The sequence below is a fragment of the Haliotis cracherodii genome, unplaced genomic scaffold (genome assembly GCF_022045235.1).
Source record: "Haliotis cracherodii isolate W230 unplaced genomic scaffold, xgHalCrac1.p SCAF_14, whole genome shotgun sequence".
NCBI classification, from domain to species: Eukaryota; Metazoa; Mollusca; class Gastropoda; order Lepetellida; family Haliotidae; genus Haliotis; species Haliotis cracherodii.
In genome coordinates this window covers 6,456,649-6,481,901 of record NW_027266269.1, presented here as the reverse complement: position 1 = coordinate 6,481,901, position 25,253 = coordinate 6,456,649, and the positions used below count along the sequence as shown (strand labels likewise).

At 38.5% G+C, this 25,253-nt stretch overlaps 1 protein-coding gene across 1 annotated transcript in view; it reads left to right on the top strand.

The window, feature by feature from the left end:
- LOC139460987 (uncharacterized) overlaps positions 1-20,039 on the top strand; it is a 42,622-nt gene extending 22,583 nt beyond the window's left edge. The window contains exons 3-5 of the mRNA XM_071242448.1: positions 13,855-13,918; positions 14,363-14,493; positions 16,890-20,039. Of these exons, the coding sequence (XP_071098549.1) occupies positions 13,855-13,918; positions 14,363-14,493; positions 16,890-16,975 (281 nt within the window). The 3' untranslated portion in view covers positions 16,976-20,039. The remainder of the gene's footprint in view (positions 1-13,854; positions 13,919-14,362; positions 14,494-16,889) is intronic.
- Positions 20,040-25,253: the final 5,214 nt, after the last annotated feature.

Genomic DNA, 25,253 nt, shown 5'->3' with positions numbered 1-25,253 from the left:
TCTATCCTGCTGCCCATGTAACTTAAACATAAGTAAGGATAAGATTTATGGATGAACAACTTCTTTATAACAATTAAGAGCGACGTTTCGGTGTAGGTTCTAACACTGCATCAAGCAAGTTTACCAACACGGAAACGTTGCTCTTAATTGTTTTAAAGAAGTTGTTCATCCATAGATCTTATCCTTACTTAGTACTGCAACTTCTACATGCCTATCAAAGAAGTAACTTTAACATATATATGTTATATACATTCATATGCCACTGTCTGTGGCCTGAAAAGCAAATAATGTTGTGTCTTATGTCGCTATCATAATGTTCACTTTCAGTCTGCCACAACAAGCGTGAATAAGCGTTATACAAGTGTTGATAAACCACACTGACGCAATTAAGCAAAAATTATCTGTCTTGTAGATATGAAACATTCTAGTTAATTGTGGATACACTGGGCTACACATACATAACGAAAACCCAATGACAGATGAATTGGTGCCTTGATATGCAACAAGAAAGAATCTTGTTTATTTCCTGGCCATACTGATCATCTTTTACTTCTACTACATGCATGGTTGGAGGCGAGATCAAAGGCGCCGCCCAGCATTTATGAGACAACAGACCGAACCACCACCCCATCCTGTCGGTATGGATTATATAATCGGTGCGCACATAACTGTGTCCAACTAAAAAAACTAGGCTCAGTCCAGTTACAGACCCTAAAACTAATCACACGAACTCAACATGGCACCTCCTCCACCTCACTCCAGGCCTTAACAGGAGAAATGCCACTTAAGCTACGTAGGGAACAACTTACCCTGAACTTCTGGGCCGCGTCTCAATAAAACTCATTAATTGAAAACTTAATAAAAAACAATATAAGCCCTAGAAACCAAGCCCTAGCCCGGAAAAATCCACTACTTACTCCAATTTCCCAAAGAATAAGCATTTACCTAAATGAACACAAAATAACTTATCTTAAACAAAACAATAAATCATCAAATATCATCACTCCAAAACCAAAAATAGACACAACACTAGCCGATACACTAAAAAAACAGATCCTAACATAGCTAAAACCACAACACTAGCATACATCAACAATCAGTGTCACAGGTAGGTATACACAGACGGATCCTCAGATCCGATCTCAAAACACACAGGTTTCGGAGTCCACATCGCACAACCAACCCAAAACACCCAATCTTACCGACTCCCGGGGGCACGGGTCGTCGCCCAGTCGTCTAAGGCGCCGCGATTCGCTGTGCAGAGTTGCGTCCCTTGGACACGCCAGAAACCTATGATTGTGGGTTCGAATCCCGATTCGCCCCGATTATGTTTCTAGGTTTGTCAGCACCATACCCGTGCTCGTGGGTTTCACCGAAGTGGTAAACGTCTGAGACCTGCATCACTTCGGGCTTTCCTCCCACATTAAGCTGACACGGCGTGATATAACCGGAATACTGTTAAAAACGGCGTAAAACCAAACTCACTCACACACTCACTTACCTACTCCCAAACAACCAATCCATATTCACGGCCGAACTCATGGGCATGGCCTCAGCACTACACAATCAGCAGTCTAAAAAGCACCAAAATATCCTCACCCTAACGGACTCCCTCAGTGGACTACAAGCCCTCAAAAATAAAAACACTAAAAACCGCCCCAAACTAATAAATCTAATACTCAAAAGCTCAAACAACTTAAATAAGGCAGGTAAACAAATTTAGTTCATTTGGATCCCCGCCCACGTAGGAATCTTTGGAAATGAAAACGCAGATAAAGCAGCAAAATTATCCCTTAAACTCCAGAAAAATAAGTTTAAATTTACCCAGCTCAAATTCAGAAATCAAAAGTGTCACTAAACCAAAAAACAACACAAAATGGCAAAATATATACCTAAACTCAAATAGCCAAATCAGGAAAGTACTAAAAAAACAACCTAACTAAACCAAAAATACTACACCCATAAAAAAAAATCGACAGAATAATTACTAAACTACAAACAAGCCACACCAAACTAAATAATCACCGTAAAATAGCTAATCTATACACAACAGGAAACTGCCCACATTGCAAACAACAAGCAGCACGAGAACACGTACTCATTCACCCGCACACACGACCAAACACACCGAACAACACTACAGACCACTCTAAATCTTAAAACCGCACTTACACTAGAATTAATCCTAAATCCACAAAATAAATTAGAAAAATTCAAAGCCTTAGGTATATACCCTAATTAAAACAGGACTATTTAGTCGCATTTAAACCCCAAATAAAATATTAAAACCAAAACTACCTAATCTAACAACCACCTAACACACACAGCTCCCTTAGTTCGTCCTCCACCCACTCTTGGCATTCATTCCAAATCTCAAAATTACTATATAAGCAACCCCTAAAGCCCCCCTCCTGGGTTGCACAAACTCACTTTCCTCCTTTTCGGAAACACATTAAATGGCCTGGCCTTGCAGTCAGAAAGCGCACGTTAAATCTCCAATATAAGTAAGTAAGTAAGTACTGTGTCCAGGCTACCGCGGGGTTTGATGCATTGTCAGTGTTGAATGATTTTGTGATAATTGTGAAAACAAATCGTTGTATATCGTATTTTTGTGTTACTAACTATCCCCTTATTTATTAAAAGAAAACGGATATTACCAACCTTTAGTCAGCAAACTGAAAGATCCACTGATTGCTACATTACATTAGCCTAAACGGTCCTGTTTGTGTGTACTTGACGTAACATTCGAAGGCTAATAAAGTTAATGTTAAGACAGTACATGCTATGGAACCGAAAGATAATATGTCCAGAACGCATAAGTTGTGTATAAGAGGATGTCTATGCCCTGAAATGTTAGAACGTTAGATCGCGAGGGCGAAACATTAATGTAGATACACGAGAGTTGGGACACTGGCTGTGTAACACCAAGACATGAGCGATTAGGTTAATAAAACACAAAACTTTGCTTTCATATAAAGTATTGTGAGAACTGGAGAGCCAATATGCAAGTATCACACGCATTCACACACGGAAGCATATTATAGTTGATATAGTATATGTTTTCTTTAATCTGAACACATGCATACCAACAATAAGTAAATTAACAAGTCCAATAAAAAATTCTTTGTTGCATGTTAATGTTTTTTGTTTTCACTTTAACATTACATATCATAAGAGAGTAAGAGAAGGTTTGGGATTCCTCTTGAAAGTACTAAAATAGCAACTGTTGTTTATTGAACAGAGATTTTTTTTATGATAAAATGTATTGACTATCAATTTCTTCTCTCATTTTCCAGTGTAGTTCACTTCAAAATTTCTTATCTTTTTCTAAACTTTTTCAAACGCTAACGTGATCACAATTAATAGGCCTGTTGAAAGTCACCCTGTGAGATCTGTGACATTTGTCATGGATTTGATGCTTTCTACAGGTTCGGCCATTTCCAATTTCCTCCATTAGTTAATGAACTTTTTGGAAAATATTTCCTTTCTCCCTTAATCCCATCTTTCATGCATGCAAAATGTCAAACATATACTTCTATAAAATCTTTATATAATCCATACAATAAATAATGTTTATTAATTAAGATATGGACGTGTGTAGGGAACAGTCCCTTTGAATATTTATGATTTAAACACAAATTCATGTACAATTTGACAGGTTATAATAATATGAACATCAAAATTCACTTGCCAAGTTCACTGAAATGTCACCAGTTGTTAGAGATAAACAAGGATTCTAACTAAGTCTGATCTTCTTTTACATAGAGTGCATAAGTGACTTCTTTCCATCAGAATTACACACAGGTAAAGAAAAGGGCTACAAAATCCGGAATATATCCGGTAAACATGGCATTAAGTATTTACTATCAATTTCCTCTAATAATAAAATGTTACCTTTGGCAAGCTCCAATACTCAGCAGGATCATTTGGGCAATTGTAAAAATCACAACCTCTAATGTGAAACTGTCCACATGATCACATCCAGTGATTGTTAAGATAACAAATCCTAGCTACAGTCAGACAACATGACAGTCTATATTCATTTCAAGTATCCTCCAATAAATAGTGGGTAATGTCAGAGTAACACCCTCTGAAAAGATACGGTTCTTTTCTGAATACCCTTGTGGGCCGTCTATTATATCTTTATATATATCTTTTTGTAGACATTTCAATTCAAATGTTTATATGCTACTTACGTTTAAATGTATCTAATTTTACCATTTCAAAAGGTGTTGAAACATGTTACTGAGTCCAACGTATTGAAATCTATCTTCACACGCTCTCTCTCTCTCTCTCTCTCTCTCTCTCTCTCTCTCTCTCTCTCTCACACACACACACACACACACACACACACAGGTAGGAAGTATGTATCAACTCTTTATAAACGGTAACTGTCACACCTGATTTATTTGTCTGAATGGGACGTCTGAAATCAACGGGTTAACCGTTACACAGAAATTCGGGGTGATGTTTTTTGTGCTACAGAATCGAAGTACCGTTGTGCTACATGTATATATAAGTTGTTACGATGATGTGTCATTCCTTAATCAGTACGATGTATAGCATAAGTATATACACTTAAAACTAGACACATGTTAACGATAATAATGACAGAGAGATGAATAAACGCAGGTCGGGTCCATATTATTTCATTGGTTAATTATAAGTTGCCATTTTGTAAACAGTTTTTGAAAAGATGAAAGAAATGATGGTGCAGCAATATGACACTATAACCGTGATGCAATCGCCTTACTCAATACAATCCACAAAGAACAATATATAGGGCGCCTTTTTACTATTTATTCCATATTTTATATCAATAATTCATTTATGGGTACCAAAGAATGAATTTATATCACAAATGTGATTTTATTATACCATGGTACCATAGGTACAGTATGTTAACATTTACATATATAGTCATATTCAGTCGATGTATCTACATATGTGTAAGGGCAAGCTTCTTTCCTTTATTTAATCAGTTTTCCGCCTGGCTCTGAATGTGAAACACAGGTTTTAGAATTACATATGTATCTTGACAAATACTCAAAAACAAATGACTAGTAAACTAATAATGTACGTTGAAGATAATATTTTTTTAATGCCAAAAAGTTGTATCAAGGATCAAGTAGAAGATATATTGACAGTAGCGCTGGTAAACTATTCAACAAGCCCATGAAAACAAAAGTGCTTTAGGTCAATGTTTATCTCTCCTGCCGGCCATCTTATACACATCTCTTCCTGTGGTACGGTAATTAGTGGAACCCTCTCCCTCAAGTGTATCTTCCATGATATAACCTACTCTCATTAATTAGATGCTGCTCTTTTCCAGCGTCACGGCTATGGAGCTGAGACAAAGAGACCGAACCACCATAAATATTTAGGGTCCAATAAAAACAATGCCCCGCCAAACCTCATTAACATAATCACTGAAAGTCGTACTATAGACATTTAATGTCAAATCAGAAAAAAACACATTTGAATGGCAATAACATTTACTAGGATCGTGTATTCTCTTGACACCATACCACAACACCATGTAGAAGCCACACCAGTACTCACATTTACCTACAAAATCACACATCTAAAAATGAGACATCAGCAAGAACAAAAAATAACATGTGTATTAGCATTTTTCGTCAGGATATCAAAATTGTCTCACCTTGTTACCACCTACAGGTTCAGCTTAACATGGGTCCTCCTTTGGTCAAAAGTTAGTTCCCCCTCTTACGAGTGTGTCACGCGTTGCACACGACTGAAGAACGGGGCGGACGGGTTCCACACGAGTGACCAACGGGGTGCACACGGGTTGCGTAACGCGGTGCCCATGCGTGAAAGGGGAATGAACTTCTAGGCAGTAGTGTATATACAAGGAGCACAGAGTAAATGAAAGGTGCAAAGTTTGACGGACGGCAACAGCCTGAAGAGTAGTGTTAAGATGGACAGGACTAAGTATAATACCCTGCTTCACCAAGATAGAGGAACCGCCAGTGGCCTTGTCACCTGGTTGAGAAAAAGGAATGGTAAATCAAATTTATCTGACTGCTTAAAATAGGTTTCTTGAAGACAGAAAACAGAAGGTTTAACATATTGTACTAATAACTGTAGTTCATTAAAATTGGTCTTAAGTCCTCTGCAATTCCACGGAATTAGTGGGTAGTTACTGTTTATGTTACAGGAGGTGGCAGTTCAGGAGATCTGTTCCTAGCCCGAGGCGAATGACTTTTGTTTCGCGTTCGGGGGCGAGGTGTGACATCCATGTCCTCTAGTATCTGAAATTTGTTGAACAGTTGGACAGGATTACGTTGACCTTTTGGTAATCGATTGGATTTCTGTGAATAATTGAATGTCTTCCTGGCATTTACCACAGAGGGAGATGGTGAACGAGATGTTGAGCGAGATTTTGATTTAGATGGAGAGTTTGTTTGGGTAGATGCAACCGATTGAGTATCAACAATTGAATACTCCATGGTCTTAATCCAGGTGATGTCTATCTGGCATTCAACAGAGTGAACAGATTTGGAGCCTTTTGGAGTTGTACGTGTAATGGCTGCAGAATATGACACAGCTGCAGTTGGGGCGGTAGATGACATTACCAAATGTTTAGCATCTGTGAAAGAAATATTCCTTTCATGTTTCATTTTTATTATCTGGTGTTCAAGCTGCCAGACAGGACATGATTTTGAAGAAAGGAACGTGATCTCCAGAACAGTTTGCACATTTCAGATTGTTTGAGCAGTCTAAATTATCATGATTAGATTCTCCACATTGCTTTCTGTTGGTACATGATTGGGCACCTTATCCAAACTTTTGACATGAGTAACACCGGAGTTGATTCGGTATGTATTTATCCACACCAATGTTACAGTAACCTACTTTGATTGATTTTGGTGGAATCGGGAGAGAAAAGGTAAAGAGATAAGTGTTTAACTTTTCAATTTGACCATTTTGCCTCTTGGTAAATCGTTTGACACCTGTTACACCCTGGTCTGTCAGTTCAAAAGCTATATCATCTTCATACATATTTGAAAGACAACGTTCTCTGTCCCGGGCAATGCCTTTTGAACTGTTGAGTGGTTTGTGCGTTGATACAGTAACTGGCACAGAAACAGTTTTTGACAGCCAACAGCGTAGCTAATTGTGAAATTGTAAGGTAGATTTACATTCAATTAAGATACAGCAAGATCGTATCTTTTTCATGCTCACAACATCTCAAGCGATACCATAAATTGCTTTGGAAAGAGCAAAGGGATTTATCTTCAAAGGTCCATTATCGGATGCTGAGATCACCAAAAATCGAGACCAAAAGTCAGACTTGTTTCATGAAACAGTATCATCATCAGATGTACTATCATCTAACGTACGTTTTAGTTGTTTGGGGGGTATCATTGTAAGTGTAAAGAGGTTCACTGTTCCAGCTCCCCACCCACCATGGAGTATTAACAAGACAATGCTATACGCCAGTGGGTCTCTAACTGACAGCACCAAGGATACTGGGGCGGTATACTCAAGCAGAAGTTTTAATGCAAGATTTATAGATCTACCAGATTAGCCCATGAGCCACCGCCTTCTGGGCATATTTGACTCTTGGCAATGATTTGTACTCACTTTTTCCAACACATATTGAAATTTAATGCACTGAGTGATCAAGACCCAAAATATACATTTAATACAACAGTTATGTGCAAAAAAAATAGACTTCACATTGTAATGAACCGTTATATTCAATGAAATTGTCCAAGTTGAAAATAGATGAATTGCAACTGTTGACATATCATTTTAAAGTTTGTTCGATTTTGTGCAAGACAATGTTAATGCACAGGGCTTGGCGTGACCAGCCGATTGATAGAACCGGGCCCATTCTACCACCCGTCAAGGTAAAGTCAGGGTCAAAGTGGTGTAATGGGCAGGGGAACGCTAACCACCAGACTCCCTTCCTCCACCGACACAAGGGTGCAACCCACGGAAAACAGATTGACCAATTTAGTCGCCTCATACGACCAGGAATGGAGCGCTGTGGACAAATTCTACCCTGGGTCCACACGGGGGAAGAGCTATCAGCGTTACCCAGCACTCACCACGGGGAGGCTGCTCTTCACGAGTGCCTGTTACTGTTGTTAATGTCAAATGTCAGCGAATCTATTGAAAACAAAAATAGTTGTTTTTTAAAAATGGGGAGGTTTATCACGTTATGAAAAATGGAATTATGATGGAAATGCAACTTAAAGCTTAAAACTGTTATTTTTAGACTAGGATTTGGTGATGTCTGGTACTTTCAAACATGTAATAAAACTGTTTTTTTTAATATGTTACGTCAGCGGTTAAACGACAACTTGTTTTCAGGTTTGTCCATCCATTTTAAGCCCCAAAATGGCTTATTATGCAAAGTTTTAAAACATCCATTACATGTGAGAACTATCTGAGTAGTATAACTGTAAATCAATTCAGGACCATATTCACTCGTTTTCGGCTTAGTTGTCACAATTTAGAAGTTTAACGTGGATGACATTTCAATATTACTCGTGAATTTAGAAAATGTAAAGTTTGTAACCATATAAAAAATGAATATCACTTTTCGTAAATTTGTCCAGCTTATAGCTATCTCAGGCAAAGTTACATAAAATATATATTTTATATCTTTCCAAATATTCTGAAGTTTAATACACTACTTTCATCGCAATACCCTATTATCAATATGAGTGAAAATTGGTACAGCTTTGTGTAATCTCATTCACAGAAGTAATGATTTACAGTGAGTGAGTGAGTTAACATTTAACGTCGCATCGGCATTATTTCAGCCATATAACGACGAGACCAAGTTAATATATACACAATTTAGTCATTTATGCAATGTCATATTTAAAACCAATTCTTGAAACATTTTTGAGCATAACAATATCATGTATACGGTTTCAAAACACTGGCTATAGGCCACCACTAACCAAAGCTAGGCCACCTCGCTGGTGATCATGGGGACTTACAGTGCCTCTGCTTCCTGCATGTTACCCCAGCAGGATTTACGTCATCACTTTAGCCACTGGTGGTTGTGCACAATGCTAGCCACGGATACAGCAAAGTACCTTTACGCAAATGCTGTAAGAACACAAATACTAGTACATGTACTCCAACTATGATAATTTGCAATTATGTTAAAATTGCTTTTTTTCAAAAAAGGTGCAAAGAAATGAGTTGTATTATATACTGTTTGCACCTAAATTGTATGTCGTTTTCTACAAAAAGGCCCGTGGCCTACAAGTACTGAATAAAGTGAAGACCAATTATTCGTAATAGAATTTATTCTTCCTTCACCTTTGCGCGTATTTTCTGGAACAACATATGGTACAGCCATGGAACTTATCTATCATATTCCAAGAACCTCTCAACCACAACTTGGTCGTTATTTACAGGTTTTCTTTTTTTCATTTAGCCAAATTTGTTAACCTGGGTACAAAAGTTTGTTTGTTTGTTTGTTTGAGGTCTCTAAAAAAAAATCGAGTCTGGACCAGACAATCCAGTGATTTACATCATGAACATCGATCCATGCAATTGGGATCGATGACATGTATCAACCAAGTCAGCGAGCCTGATCACCCGATCCCGTTAGTCGCCTCTTACGACAAGCATAGTCGCCTTTTACGGCAAGAATGGGTTGCTGAAGACCTATTCTACCCCGGATCTTCACAGGTCGGTACAAAGGTGTATCAAGGGACACACAAAACACATTTTATGACAATAGCAACGGAATAGAGTCCTCTTATTTGTCGAAATTTAGATAGTTAACCCTATTTAAGACTATTTTCTTATACTAATAAGTGTTCTTTATGAAACTAGGCGTGGATGATCAGCACAACATCCAGTTATATAGGTTAAGGCACCGCGATTCGCTGTTCAGAGTTGCGTCCCTTGAGTACTCCAAAAACCTGTGATTGTGGGTTCGAATCCCGGTTCGCACCGATTATGTTTCTAGGTTTGTCAGCACCATACCCATGCTCGTGGGTTTCATCGAAGTTGTAAACGTCTCAAAACTACATCACTTCCGGCTTTCCTCCCATATTAAGCTGACACGCCGTGATATACTAACTGTAATACTGTTAATACAGCGTTAAAACCCATCTCACTCACTCACTCACTTATTTGGCGTATTGCCATCCGTCTTTGTACGGAGTGCGTCATTCGTCATGCGAAATCTATTCACAATCCAATACGATATATTCATTAAATACTATACAGGTCGTATGCCTAATGTACCTTTTTCGCTATTTTCAATCAATTGCTATAGAACAGGTATAGACTTCATATCCGAAAAATATATAACTTTAAATGGCTATTTTTGACTCGACACGTGCACGGTACTTGTGAAACCGACGTGGTGTTTTTTATAACAAAAGCATCATTGCATTTGAATTTCTGTAGTTGTAACATCATATGGTTCTGGTGTATGCTCAACTGCCATATGCGTAATGCAGCTTCAAATGCCTAAAATTATGTTATTCTATCAACCCACAACCATCTACGACTTGGTCTGATCTCCTTTCCGTCGGCATGGTATTAGAGTAGTGTGAGTTTACCTTGTAGAGTATTGGAAGATAACCTTTGTACAACACTAAGTTTGATAGAAATCGGTTAAAAGGGTTAAGGGTCATAAACCCTTTTATAAAACTAGGTGCTCGTTGTAGAGAGTGAATCTTAAAATCATTTGAATAACTAGACAAGGTAATGATCAATTAAATCTGCGAAGTTTCATAGTGATAACCCTCAATGTAAAAAAAATAAAATGATCTGTCACTTCAACAATTAATGTAAAAATATATATGTGTCCCTGTGACATCCAGGGGATAATGCGAACATGTCAAAAAGTATTTTGTGAAACCTTGAGTGAAAATAAACGTTAATTTATTGTCGAACATAGCCGATCCTCACGATCGTGGTACGCAGGGGAGAAAATAGAGAAAAGGTGAAGTTCATACCTTGTAACCCGTCACTTATTAAAAAAAATGAATGTGCCACGTGATCAGCATATAAACCAATGAAATCATCGGAAATTTCTTCAACTTCAAAAATAAGAATTTATTCCGTATTATAGTCAGCTCCTTGGAGAAACAGGATATATTCAGGTGATGATATCGTATTGCCTTGACACAAAAGTCCTTGTGAAATGTAATTATAAGTACTTAATTGTGAAATGTATGCGCCACAACGCATTCAGATGCGATATCGACATTGTATTTCGTATATATGGTGCATTGTATTTTGTGATAATAACTGACAATATGTCAGTCACGTAACTCAAATGTAATCATAGGCTCTTTCGAAGCACTACTTCCCAGATCAAGGCATACATTATCCAAAAAATTGCTTTGTCTCATGGGGAAATGAGTGAGTGAGTGAGATAAGATTTAACGTCACATCGTCAATATTTCAGCCAAATAGTGACGAGATTTATTTATACATCAATAATAAATACATTTTGACTGTATGAAAACCTGTCGACAAAGGACAGTAAAAGAAACTAGACTATCACAGATATGAATATGAAACTAGCATGGAACTATAAAAAGATGTATTAATAAACAAGATAAAACCGGGCTACTGATCAGCAACCACTGAAGATTGACCACTATACTGGGGACCATGGGTACTAACAGTGCCTTTGCTACCTGCATGGACCCCGGCAGGATTTATACGATATCCTAAGTTGCTGGTGATTGTGCGCATCTTAGCCAAACTTAAAAAGACAAATATTCTACCTTTAAAAGCCAAGGAGATATAAATATTCATTGAATGAAAAGGGACTTACAATATCCTCTCAAAGGGACTATAATTTTACAATACTTTAACCCCCTTCGAGGATACAGCCAATAACAATCTCAGATATAAATATATTTCACCTAAATTCATGAGTCAAGATTGGTATTGGACAAGATATATGAACATAATTTGTTATACAATTCTATTTCTTCTAAAAAACAACAAAATGAAATGAGAACTAATGCAATTAAAAAGATCCTTTGTCAAAGTAACTTTGAAATACTTATCCCTTGTAATGGAAAAATCAACACAGTCAAGCAAGATATGCTTGATGGTTATTCTTTCATCACCAGGGATACAAAATGGAGGATCCTCACCATTTAATATATGCTCATGAGTATATCTGGAATGGCCAATAGGACATCGTCGCATAATGACCTCTTCAAATCTGGACTGACAGCCCAATTAGGTGTAACCAATATTTGGTTTAATTGCATGTAATTTATTGATACCTACTTAGGTGTCCCACTTCTTATGCATCAGATCTCGGATGTAAGATCTAATTATAGGATTATAATCACTGTATGGTAAAAGAAGTGGTGTCACAGATTTGCTTTTGCATCAGCATCAGCCATTGTGTTACTAGTGATTCCAACTTGGTTTGGTAACCAAAATAAGACGATGCCATATTGGCCAGTCGCAAGATCATTAAATAACTCAAGAATTTCAATTAAAAATAGATGTTAAACAAGACATATTTTTAATAGCCTGAAGGCACGAAAGTGAATCTGAAAAAATCACAAATTCTTTATATTTGGATTTGTTCTTGATATATTTTAGTGATGTTAAAATTGCGTGTGCTTCTGCTGTGATGATTATTGGGTAATCGTGAAGATGCTGTTCTGGATCCAATGACAGTGGCACTAGCTACTGCGCCACCATGCTTAGATCCATTTGTAAATATAGATTTATAAGTGTCATAAGTGGTTCGTAATTGATTGTGTTCTTGTTGATAAATTAGGAGATTTGTATGAAATTTCTTAAGTCTATTTAATGTGAGGTCTACATTTGGCCTCACCATTTGCCAAGGAGGCGATGAAAATATTTGTGTTGGGGCTTTATCTTGAAAGTTAATCTTCGCAGCAGAAACGACTGATTAAGTTTTTGTTCCAAGTGGTGGAACAACAGATGTGTTCTCATTGTAAATGCCTTCATAAAGAAGATTAAATACGCAATCAAAAACTGGATTTGACTGATTAGAATGTAATTTAGTGATGTATTGTAAAGATAGTTTCAGACAGCGTTGTATAAGACAAGGCTCATCCGCTTCAACAGGCTTCGAATAGGAGAAGTGCGAAATGCGTGGCATGACAAATGTCCGTAAACACTTTTGTTTTCTTTTGTTTTTCTTTTTTTTTTAATTACTGCTAACAAGTATGGCTGAAAACACGTGCGGTCTTATGGCAAAGTGACCAGTTGCATGTGAAAAACACTTTTGCCACTATAGTGCTGTGCACATGATTTTGATCGATTCACCTGCACAAAAACGAGTTTTATCTGAAGACAATATCTTGCCATTACTGTTTAAATACACATTACGGGCCCACAATGAAAACTGGTCAAAATGTTAAAATTTTAGGATTGTGAAGTTTTTAATTTGGTTCAGTATACATCTAAAGTGGTAGTTTTCCATGCACAGGGCATGGCGTGACCAGCCGATTGATAGAATCGGGCCCATTCTACCACCCGTCTAGGTGAAGTAAGGGTCGAAGTGGTGTGTTGGGCAAAAGGAACACCGGTTCCTGGCTCCAGTGCCCTCAACCACCAGACTCCCTTCCTCCACCGACACAGGGGCGCAACCCATGGCAAACAGGTTGCCCAATTTAGTCGCCTTATACAATATAAGCAATAGGGTGCTGAGGACACATTCTACCCCGAGTGCCTCATTGGGAAATATGCGCTCAGGTACTTACAACACTGTTGCATGTTGGGAGTTTTATTTTGACGTATTTAAGTCACGTTTTACTCTAAGTCATCCAACCATTGTGTTCTCTTTAAAGAAATGACACGTGTATTATATAAACTAAAATTCTACCTTATCTGCAGATGACTACTGCCTGTTTGGAGTGAAAGATGGTCTCCCTACTGGAGAATGCAGACTCAGTCCTGGGTATGTCCTAGATCTGTTACAGTGTGTTGACGGATACAACAGGTTACCACGGTGAAGGCAGTCTGTTGTCATTATTGAATAAGTTAATGATTAATTTTTTCCTAGACTTCAGCCTTGCTAACACAATAGTCAACATCGTTTGACGACATAGATACACATTTAAGTCTTTGAAAGACATACAGATACGGAAGGAATGTGTGGATGTCAACTTCTTTGGTATGAGGAACACAACGTTTCGGAGTATATACTGATAAAGGAGTAAGCATATACACCGAACAGTTGTATTCCTCATTATAAAGAACTTGACATCCATAAATTCGCTTCCTTAGATACGTGTTTGCTTCTTAATCTGGATAAACGTTTTCGTCTGCTCAATACGAATATATAAGAATGTATTTTCAAATGCAAGTGTCTGTTTTACGAATGCAGTAATATTCTTTTCAGAGAGGACGCTGGTGTTATTGTTGGTATATGTGCTGTAATAGTGGTTGGAATTGGAATTATTTACTGCTGCTGCTGCAAGGGGCGACGCAGAGGAAATTCTGATATTATATGCTGCAACTGTGGCAATTCCCGTAAGTACTTATTACAATGCTTTTCAAAAAGTAGTGTATTTTCGAAGATAAGTGAGTGAGTGAGTTAATGCTTTACGTCACATCGGCAATAATTTAGTCATATCGTGACGAGAAGATATACATTTTTCATACATATATTTAAACCAAATTGAAACTCGATGGACAGTAAAATTAAAAGAATATCACAGATTAATATTTAAAACTAGCATACAAAAATAAAAAGATAAAGAAACAGTACAATGTAAAAAAGGGCTAGATTGCCAGCATCTGAAGGTAGATCACCATGCTAGGGTCCATTGGGACTTACAGTACTATTGCTACCTGCATGGACCCCAGCCGGGTTTACATCATCACTTCAGCTGTTGGCGATTATTGACAAATTTAGCCAAAGTTAAATGAACATATATACTACGAATAAGTGATTGAGTTAAGATATGTAGTTACATCAACAATATTTCAGCCATATCGTGACTGAATGAAGTTGTTCAGTAATAATACATAAATAAAAACACTAAAACCTGTCGACAAAAAAACAATAAAATAACTAGAGTATCACAGCTATAGCTTTAAAACTAGTATTTGGTTTTGGTTTGGTTTGTTGTTTAACGCCGCACTCAGCAATATTCCAGATATATGACGGCGGTCTGTAAACAATCGAGTTATTAAAATATCACGAGCATCGATCCACGCAATTGGGATCAATGACATGCATCAACCAAATCAGCGACCCTGACCACCCGATCCCGTTAGTCGCCTTTTACGACAAGCATAGTCGCCTTTTACGGCAAGCATGGGTTGCTGAAGACCTATTCTACCCCGGAGTCTTTACGGGTCATAAAACTAGTAAGAAACTAAAAAACTCTAATGACTAATCAGTACAATACATTATAAAAGTTGTCTAGAGATCACCAGTAAACAAAGTTAAGCCACCAGACAAGGGACCACGGCGACTTACGGTACATCTGCTTCCTGCGTGGTACCCAATCAGGATTTAAACAATACCTCTAGTAACTGGTGCGTTGCGTTCGGATGACTGTCATTAAGGAGTCGAGTGAGTAAGTGAATGTGTTGGGTTTAACGCCACTTTAACACTATTACTGTTATATCTCGGCGTGTCAGCTTAATGTGGAAGGAAAGCCCAAAGTGATGCAGGTCTCAGACGTTTACCACTTCGGTTAAACCCACGAGGACGGATAGGGTGCTGACAAACCTAGAAACATAATCGGGGCGAACCGGGATTCGAACCCACAATAATAGGTCTCTGGCGCGCCCAAGGGACGCAACTCTGCACAGCGAATCGTGGCGCCTTAGACGACTGGGCCACTCGTGGCCCCTATCGCTGTTGTGACATGTTGCACACTTGGGGAGGCACACGAACAGATACAAATTAGGACTCACCAGAAGCAGCATTATAAGCCGATTTGTTTCTTACAATGTCTACTCTTTGTTTTGTTTGTTGTTTGATTGTTTGTTATTTAACGCCGCACTCGGCAATATCCCAGCTATATGATGCTATGTAAATCAGGAGGATCCTGCCATGATTTACTTTGATAGTAGCTTCCTTAAGCTTGCCAAAATCAAATGTTGATGGCGCGTTTCTTGTTTTATGATGTTGGAGAAGACAATCGGTTGCGTATTTAAACACCGAAGCGTATATGTGTTATTTATTTTATGAATAAAGTTTTGTCGAAGAGAATTTGCGATTGTAGTGATTCAAATAAAAAAGAGCGACACAACCCTTTCCATAATCAGTCAGAGCCTATCAAATTAACGAACGCACGCACGCACGCACGCACGCACGCACGCACGCACGCACGCAGTGATTAAAACACATATATTGCAAGTTTAGTTTCCTGGTACTGCATGCACACCTTGTTTGTCTCCATGATATTTCTGGCATGTTTGTCTCATTATTCAAAATCACTTCAATATCTCCTTCTTTTTGTGAGCTATATATTATTATTGGATGTGCCAATTATCCAGTTTGTTATGCAGTTTAGTTGATATATGTATTCAAACATTTTGGCTCTGCCAATAATCGCCAACCACTGAAGGGATGGTGTAAATCCTGCTGGGGTCCATGCAGATAGCATAAGTACTGTAAGTCCCCTTGGACCCAGGCGTGGTGATCTACCTTCTGTTGTTGGTGATCTATAGCCTGTTTTTATGTTGTGTTGTAAAATGTTAATATCTTTTTACATGCTCTCTGCCTACTTTTATGTACATCTGTGATATTCTAGTTATTATACTGCCCTTCGTCGGCAGAATTGTATGCAATTTAAACTATATTGTTCATGTCAACTTTTGTTTCGTCACGATATGGCTGAAATATTGCCGATGTGACGTTAAACTTTAACTCACTCACTTACTCAAACATTTTGGTTGTTTCTTTCCAGAGGGCCAAAATACACAATCGTCTGGAAATGAAGCGCCTAGAAAGGAAAAGGATCCACCACCATCTTATGATGAATGTAATGCATAAACATAGGAAGAATAATCTATATTTGCCAGCATATTTCGCTCTAACGACACCTAGAAAACTAGAATACAGAGTCTTGGCACTGGGGATATGTCGTCAACAGTTTAGAATTTCAAAAGTTGCAGTCAGCATTTATACTATATATATAAAGAAATTATGATGCCATACTAATAGAAGATTTACGGACCAGTTTAAGTTTCATGAGTTTGGCAGTAATGATCCGTTTTTAGCTGTGTTTCATAGTTTGACTGGTTTTAACCATGTTTCTCCTTATGATTACATATGTTGTTCAAGAATAGTTTAGCCATCGGTATTAATGCAAGATTGTTTTGCATATCCATGCTGACAGTACCATTTTCTTAAATGTCCTTGTTGGCAGGTGAGCTACAGTGTCGTGGCACTATGTTTGATTTGAACATTCCAGCCATATAAAGGCGGTTTGTATATAAATCGAGTCTGGACCAGACAATCCAGTGACTGACATCATGGGCATAGGTCCACGTAGTTGGAATTTATGTCATGCAATCATGCAATCAACCAAGTTCCCAAGCACAACACACCGTTAACCCTTCTAATCAATTGTAAACTCGACTACGGATTTACGTCTCTGGTGAGTGAGAACGTGAGTTAACTTTTATGTCGCATCGGCATTATTTCAGCCTAATAAGTTGATATATACACACAAATTATTCGTGAATACAAAGTTCTATATATAAACAATTGCTCAAACATATTTGGGCATAACAATCTCATTTATTAAGATTTAGAACACGGGCTACAGGCCACCAGTAACAAAAGCTAGGCCACCTCGCTGGGGATCATGGGGACTTACAGTACCTCTGCTTCCTGCATGACACCCCAGCAGGATTTACGTCATCACTTTAGCCACTGGTGGTTGTGAACAATGCTAGAGAATATTAAAATATTGTCAACAATAAGTTGGCTATAAAAAAAACCCTGATTGATGATAGTTACATTGATTATGATAGCAATGACGTGTTAAACAGGGGGACAATAACTTTAAGGTACTTCAACCTCCTTGACAGAGCCTTCAATAATGTCAGTTGGTGAAAGCTTAACATCAAATTTAAACACAAGCAATTAATTATTCACAAACATATTTTTGAATTTATTGTACAGACCAATTTATTTCAAGAAACTGAGAATTTGATAAACAATCTTTCAGATTTACTGTTGATCATTTGAATCCTTTGACACCGCAAAGTCCCCACAGTCAAACGATCTATGCTTGACGTTAAACATTTCATCAATGGGATACACTTAGGAGGTTCGTCCTCATCTGTCTTAAGCAAATATTCGGGGGTAAACCGACTGTGGCCAATACAACATCATCGTAAAACGACATCACCATGTCTTGACTGACAACCCAAGTAGGTTTGTTGGTTTAAATTGATGAAGTTCATTGATTTATACCTTGGTGTCCCTCCTGTTTATAACCCGAGTATAACTTTGGATAGTCCGTTTGAAATCGGTGTACGGAATAAGTCGTGGAGATGACGGTTTGTCAGGAGTTGGTTTAGCTGTAGCATCAGTTTTTGATCAATGGGGTGCTGATGACACATTCTTATCTTCCTCGGGTCCCCACGGTGGTAATCTATGGTGGATCCTGCACTTATAACATCAAACTGTTGGATCTGTCCACCATCAAGGTCTAATACTTGACTTGGATCTTTCAGTAGTCTGTACATTGGGACCAATGAACTACATGTATCTCTTTAACAGCGCTGTATAACATTATCTTGATAGTATATCTCAAAATTATGTTCAAATCAGTCAAATAGAGCTTACAACCGCGTTTTTAATTCTCTTTACGAGGATCTTTACAATAAGAAATCATCATTTATCCCACCTCTAGGAAAAAGAAATACACTTTTCGTTTTTGCCGCTAATATTGAATTTGAAAATATATCTCCTTTTCGCCTGCTTTCTTCTCGTCCTTGTGAGTGAGTGATGATTTATAGTCACATCGGCAGTATTTCAGCCATATCGTGACTAACAAAGCTTATACATAATACATACATTTAAATAATAAAGGAATGTCAACGAAATGTAGTAAAATAACTAGAATATCACAGATTCGCATTTAAAACTAGTATAAAACCATATTAAACGCATCCGAGATCTCATGTAAAAGAAGCGGGACACCCAAGTAGGTATAAATTAATTATATACAATAAAGCAACCATCGTTTACACATATTTGGGTTGCCAGTTCAGATTTGAAGAGGTCATACGATGTTATTTTGGTCATTAATGATATACTCATGAATATTTATTGAAAATTGAGGATCCTCCATTTTCCATCATAAGGGGGAAAAATTTCAATGTTTCACCCATAAAGGATTTTTAATAGCAAAAACTTTAATTTACCTTATTGATATTTTTTAAGTACATATATATTATGTATAGGATATTATAGTATATATTAGTAGTTGATAATAATAATTAACTGAGATGGTTGGTAGCTGTGTCGCCCGAGATGAAAACGTAAGACAACATTCAAAGTATATTTTTCTACCATAGTCTTAATCGTTACATATTTGTACATTTATATTGTTCACTTAAACTGCGTAACTCGCCTGCAGCTGAAGGAATAGCGTAAATCCTGCTGGGAGACGGTGCAGGAAGCATAAGTATCGCAAGCCCCTACAGTCCCTAGTATGGTTGCTGGCGATCTGTTTATTAGTATTTGTATGGACCTTTGGAATCAGTGCAAGTGAGGAATGAACATGTCTTGAGAAATGTAATTGTATCATAACTTTTGATTGCTGTGCCCAGTATGAAATAAATTACTCTTTGAAGTTGGTGGAATAAATTTGATAACTGTGATTGTCACTGGCTGTACCCTTAAATTTGTCAAAAATCACCAAACACCAGGAAGGATAATGTAAAGGTAATGTTAGTCTCCATGGTCTCTAGTATGGTGATCTACCTTCAGCTGCTGGCGACATATTGCCCGTTTTCATTATGTATTGTTATGTACAGCTATGTCATTTTATGGTTGCGTACTTGTTTCAAATAAAATCTGTGGTAGCCTAGTTGTTTAACTGTCCTTTGTTGGTAGGTATTTATGTTGTCTTAATGTATAGTTTTTTTTATAGCCGCGATTTATCACATAGACCTTGACGCTTGCTCTAACTGGGCTTGTTTTGCTGATAATGATAATAGTAATAATGACGTGATGGAGTGGCTCGCATTGCCTGTGGTTTTGACGCAGTCGTATCCAGGCCAACAAATCTGATATTGTCTTTTTTGATAAATCCAATGAAATCATTTATATTATTGCATTTTCTGTCCCTTTTGACACTAATGTGATTGAAAAACATGGCAAATATGCAGACCTCGCTTACGAAATGTCACGCTTGCATCCCAAGTACCAAGTTGTCTGACTCCCCCATTGTTCTCGGTGCCTTAGGTTTGGTACCTCCAAATCTGTTTACTGACCTCCTGACAATCTGGGTAATGCAAAAGGCTGCAGTGTTGGGGAGTCTTCACATTCTCCGAAAAGTTCTGAAAGGGTTTGACTAGGTCAAGCTCTGGACACTTCATCTGGACTGGATATCAAACGATGCATAAGAGTTGAGGTGAAAAGGGGTTTAACGTTGCGTCCAAGAATATTGCACGTATATATCGACGTGCATGCACGTGAGTGTGTGTGTGTGGCTGCTTGTACTAGTCCGGACTCATGCCGATTTATAGTGCTAGCTCACTGAGATACCATGCCGCAGTTTAACATGAATACCCCACTCAGACACAGTATACTGACTCCGAGTCGACCAGTCCTTGTTTTAGCCCCTTAATGCCGAGCGCCAGACAGGGTAACAACAAGTACCATCTTTTAACATCTTTTGGTATGACGCGGCAGGTGATCGAACCTTGGACCTTCTGCTCTCCGGGTGGACGCTCTACCCCTAGATCACGGAAGCTTTTGTTTGTTTAACGACTCACACTGCAATATTCCAGCTATATGGCGGCAGTCTGTAAATAATCGAGTCTTGGCCAGACAATCCAGTGACTGACATCATGACCATCGATCCACGCTATTGGGATCGATGACATGCATCAACCAAGTCAGCGAGTCGACCACCCGATCCCGTTATTCACCTCTAACGACAAGCATAGTCCCCTCTTACGGCAAGCATAGGTTGCTGAAAACCTATTCTACCCCGGTTGCTGATGTAAACAAATCCTTATTGTGACAAGACACACTAAACCCTATAGACTTATGCTGTGCATAATCCAGCTTCGTCAGCTGTCCAATATGTTAGTTGTGACGGGTCGACCTATTAGAAAAGCGTTTATGTTCGATGTAGGATTGGCTGCAAATAATAAAATGTTTAAAATGCACATATGCCTATGTCTTTCTTAATGAATTACCTAAATTGGTTGTTTTTATTGTCCCTCTCGTCACATGCACGATTATGTACAGCGCACAGGCCATATATCAGGATAGTGGTTGGATGGGTGATAGAATATCTGCCATTATCGTGTTAATATACTTCCCTAGAATTTCTTGAGCTTCGGTCCTGCCCCACACCGGATGCTATATTTGTTGTTTAACGCAGCCCTCAGCAATATTCAAGGTATATGAGGCAGTCTGTAAATAATCGAGTCTTGACCAGACAATCCAGTGATTGACATCATGAGCATCGATCCACGCAATTGTGATCGATAACATGCATCAACCAAATCAGCGAGCCTGACCACCCGATCCCGTTAGTCGCCTATTACCGCAAGCATGTGTTGCTGAAGACCTATTCTACCCCGGATCTTCACGGGTCGCCCCACACTGAAGGACATGTATACGTAGCATTTGTCGTGTCTCTGTAGGCAAGTCACTATGTTCAGAATATGCCTCGGTTTACTCAGCAGTGAATGGAGGCCTGATAGGATTAGATGGCACTATGGCTGTTAACCTGTCAGCGCCTCATGGACAGCTTGGGCTGTATAATCCCCAGGGAAATGAGACTAACGAGTGAACGCTGATCCATTGACTGAAGTAATAATGTAGCGTTTTGAGGAAGCTTTACTCATTTTGGAATTTGTAAGAGGTTCTAACAAAGTAGGTCATTCAACCGTTTACCAACAGGTTTATATTACCCCAAACGCTATCTGACAATGCGCTAGAATACTGAGTAGGGTGTCGATTTCTAAAACGGGACGTTTTCAATTGATCAACACTTCTTGTACTTCAAGGTGTCCATATAACACACAGCTTGTTTCTTTGTTCGTTGTTTAATGCCGCACTCAGCAATATTCGAGCTATCTTGCAACTACCTGTAAATAGTCGGGTGTGGACCAGACAATCCAATAATCGATATTGTGAGCAACGATCCACAGCGCCGGGGTACGATGATAAGTAATCAACCAAGTCGCCGAGCCTGACCACCATTTGATCGCCTCTTATGACCAGCAGATTTTCTGGGGACCTATAAACTGGGTCAGTAAGAAGTGATATTTGCAAGACAAATAACAAGTTAGTTCGCGAGTCATTCAGTAGTTTAACCGCGAATTGTAAAAAGTAATTGGTTGCTATATGTTCACTTGGGCCCGATTGACAATCCGTGTTTAAGTTCTGAATACAATCAGTTCGTGCTGGGGGTCTATTCCAACCCGGATGTTTTCATATAAGGTGAAGATTAGGTTCATTGTGCGTAATGTCTGGAGAACATTACACACGGATTCATGCACGTATGGTTATAGATCAGCTTGCAATCGTCCTTTCTATTTCTGGGAAACGGATGTACAGCATGTACTGCCTTGCCTGCTAATAGAAGAATATGATGAAAGAGCGCTGAGTTTATATATGAGCCCTGAGTACGCCCTTTGTGAGTAATATCAATTGGCATCATACTTTGGACTCGTTGTGTATGGGATATTAGGACAAATAGCGGTGTAAATAGTGATATAGCCAGGTGTGCACGAAAAGGGTAACCCTGAACAAATGCCGGCCTGTTATATTTGTTGTCTCGAGAACACTACACTTCGCGGATTAATGTACGTATCCTGTATTAGGTATAGACATTATATTAAGCAGCATATATATGATCGAGTGTGGTGGATCACGCAATGTTGTGACTAATATTGTGGCACGTTGCCACGCAGTTAACCATGGCACACCATTAAGTCGCTCCTATGAACAGCATGGCTTGCTAGAGAACAATTATAACTTGATAGAAACCTTCTGTAAAAAATCCAGGTGGTATCATAAGTAAGAAACTAGCATGTGCAGTTTCAGCGCCATTGGTCCAGTGTCAAAAAAAGATAAAATCATGGTAGCCGTATTGAATATCGAATTCGAACCTCTTGAATAAAATTCGGGAGTAATCATCGGTGGGGAGAAGTATGTGTTACGTTTTCACTGGCGTATACATATAGTCTCCAAGTAACCAACCCAAATCACTGATCTCATATCCAAGAGAGCAAACAAGGGAGGTAATTCGAATGCAAGTATTGACACTGATAAAGTAGAGAGTCTGTGGATCGATACTGGTCATGGTTTTTATATCTTTTATACAATACACAACAGTATGTAAAGTTTTAGGTTAATGTGTCCTGTATTTTATGAGGTGAGTGTGCTTAATAAAGACACACGACGGTCGCTCGACAAACAGGCCACATCATAAACTCGCTTGACTTCCAGACAGATGAACGAAACATTGCCACTCTTCTGAAGAATCACTGGCCTTTACTCTGACATAAATAGCTGGTGGTGTTCTGAGCCGACCTACATACAGCATATATTAATCTCATTCGCACAGATATGGGCTACAACATTTGTTCACCAGAAGATGGAATTACGCCTCATGTTTTATATGGACCAAACAATGTTTTCCCCGAAAACTTTTCCCCCATGTATGACTTTGCAGGTTAAATGTTTGTCAAAGGCTAAGTACTGGTGTTATTGATACAAATAGTTCTGTTGTCACCCAGTAAATACATCCGCCTCTATTGACTAAATTATCCCAAATCCGTTTGCTAACACTGCACAAATACACAAATACGCTACCAACTTTCTACACCCGTGAAGATCCGGGGTAGAATAGGTCTTCAGCAAACCATGCTTGCCGTAAAAAGCGACTATGCTTGTCGTAAGAGGCGACTAACGGTGCGGCGTTAAACAACAAACAAACAAACTTTCCATACAGTATTTGACCTGCTTACTTGTGTGTTATGTCTTGACAACCTGGCTGATTGTGGCATAAAATCATAGTGAAGAACAGATGTGCAGAATCAATAATAATCCAGACTCGATTATTTAGACTTGAATGTTGTAACCTTGATCAAACAGCTTCTGAGCAAGAGTCGTATGACGCTCTTTGAAATCTTGGTAGAAAGAGCATGCTCGATTGTATCTCAAAAGTTGCGAAATGTAAATACCAAAGTCTGTATCTGCTGGAATGCTGCTCGACATGAAGGGAAAGTTGACTATTGGAAAGTAAAGGTCATCCCACTTGTCATAAGTCTTGCGACGATTGTTTTGTCATTCTGAATCTTTATGCATAGATCTAAATATGAAAGAGATGCGGCGGTCTCGCTGGTCTCCTTTATTTATAGTTCAGGTGGGTAAATCAGTGGAAGGGAAGTCACTGTTTGATTGTTATTGAACGATATCAGATCATCGATATACCTGAACGTTTAAGTTAAACGTCTTTGCCAAATTACCTTGTTTTGACAGAACAGTGTTTCCGAACGGAAATTCCGATTCATATGTATAAAGAAACAGATCCGCAAGAAGGGGAGCACAATTGGTGCCCATGGGGATGCCTACTTCTTGCCTAAATGTCTTACTCCCTAATGTGACCGAGAAGTTATCAATGAGGAAGTCCAGCATTTCTCAGTAAACTTCAGATGGCATTTGCTTTCTTTATTCACAAATTGTCCTAAACCTTTGAATATAGATACGTAACTGTATCTGTGTACACCAAGTTTTGTAACAAAAGTCCTATGGATCAACGAATTAAGTTTGTCACATGGGATATATAGTGGTGTTCATAGTCAATAAAATGTTTTGACAGAATGGAACTTGGTTCTTTTCTGAGATTCCAAAAAATTAAGCAAATCCTTTGAGTTTTGAGAATACATATGGTATTAATTCCATTCTCGAATGCTTTCTGTGAGTTTAAAGAAAGTTCTTCCTTGATTGTTTTAAGGATTATGGGACAGAGATTTAGTGATAGAGAGTGAGTGAGTTTGTTTTAACGCCGCTTTAACAGTATTCCAGTCGCAACGTGTCAGGAAAGCCAGAAGTGATGGAAGTC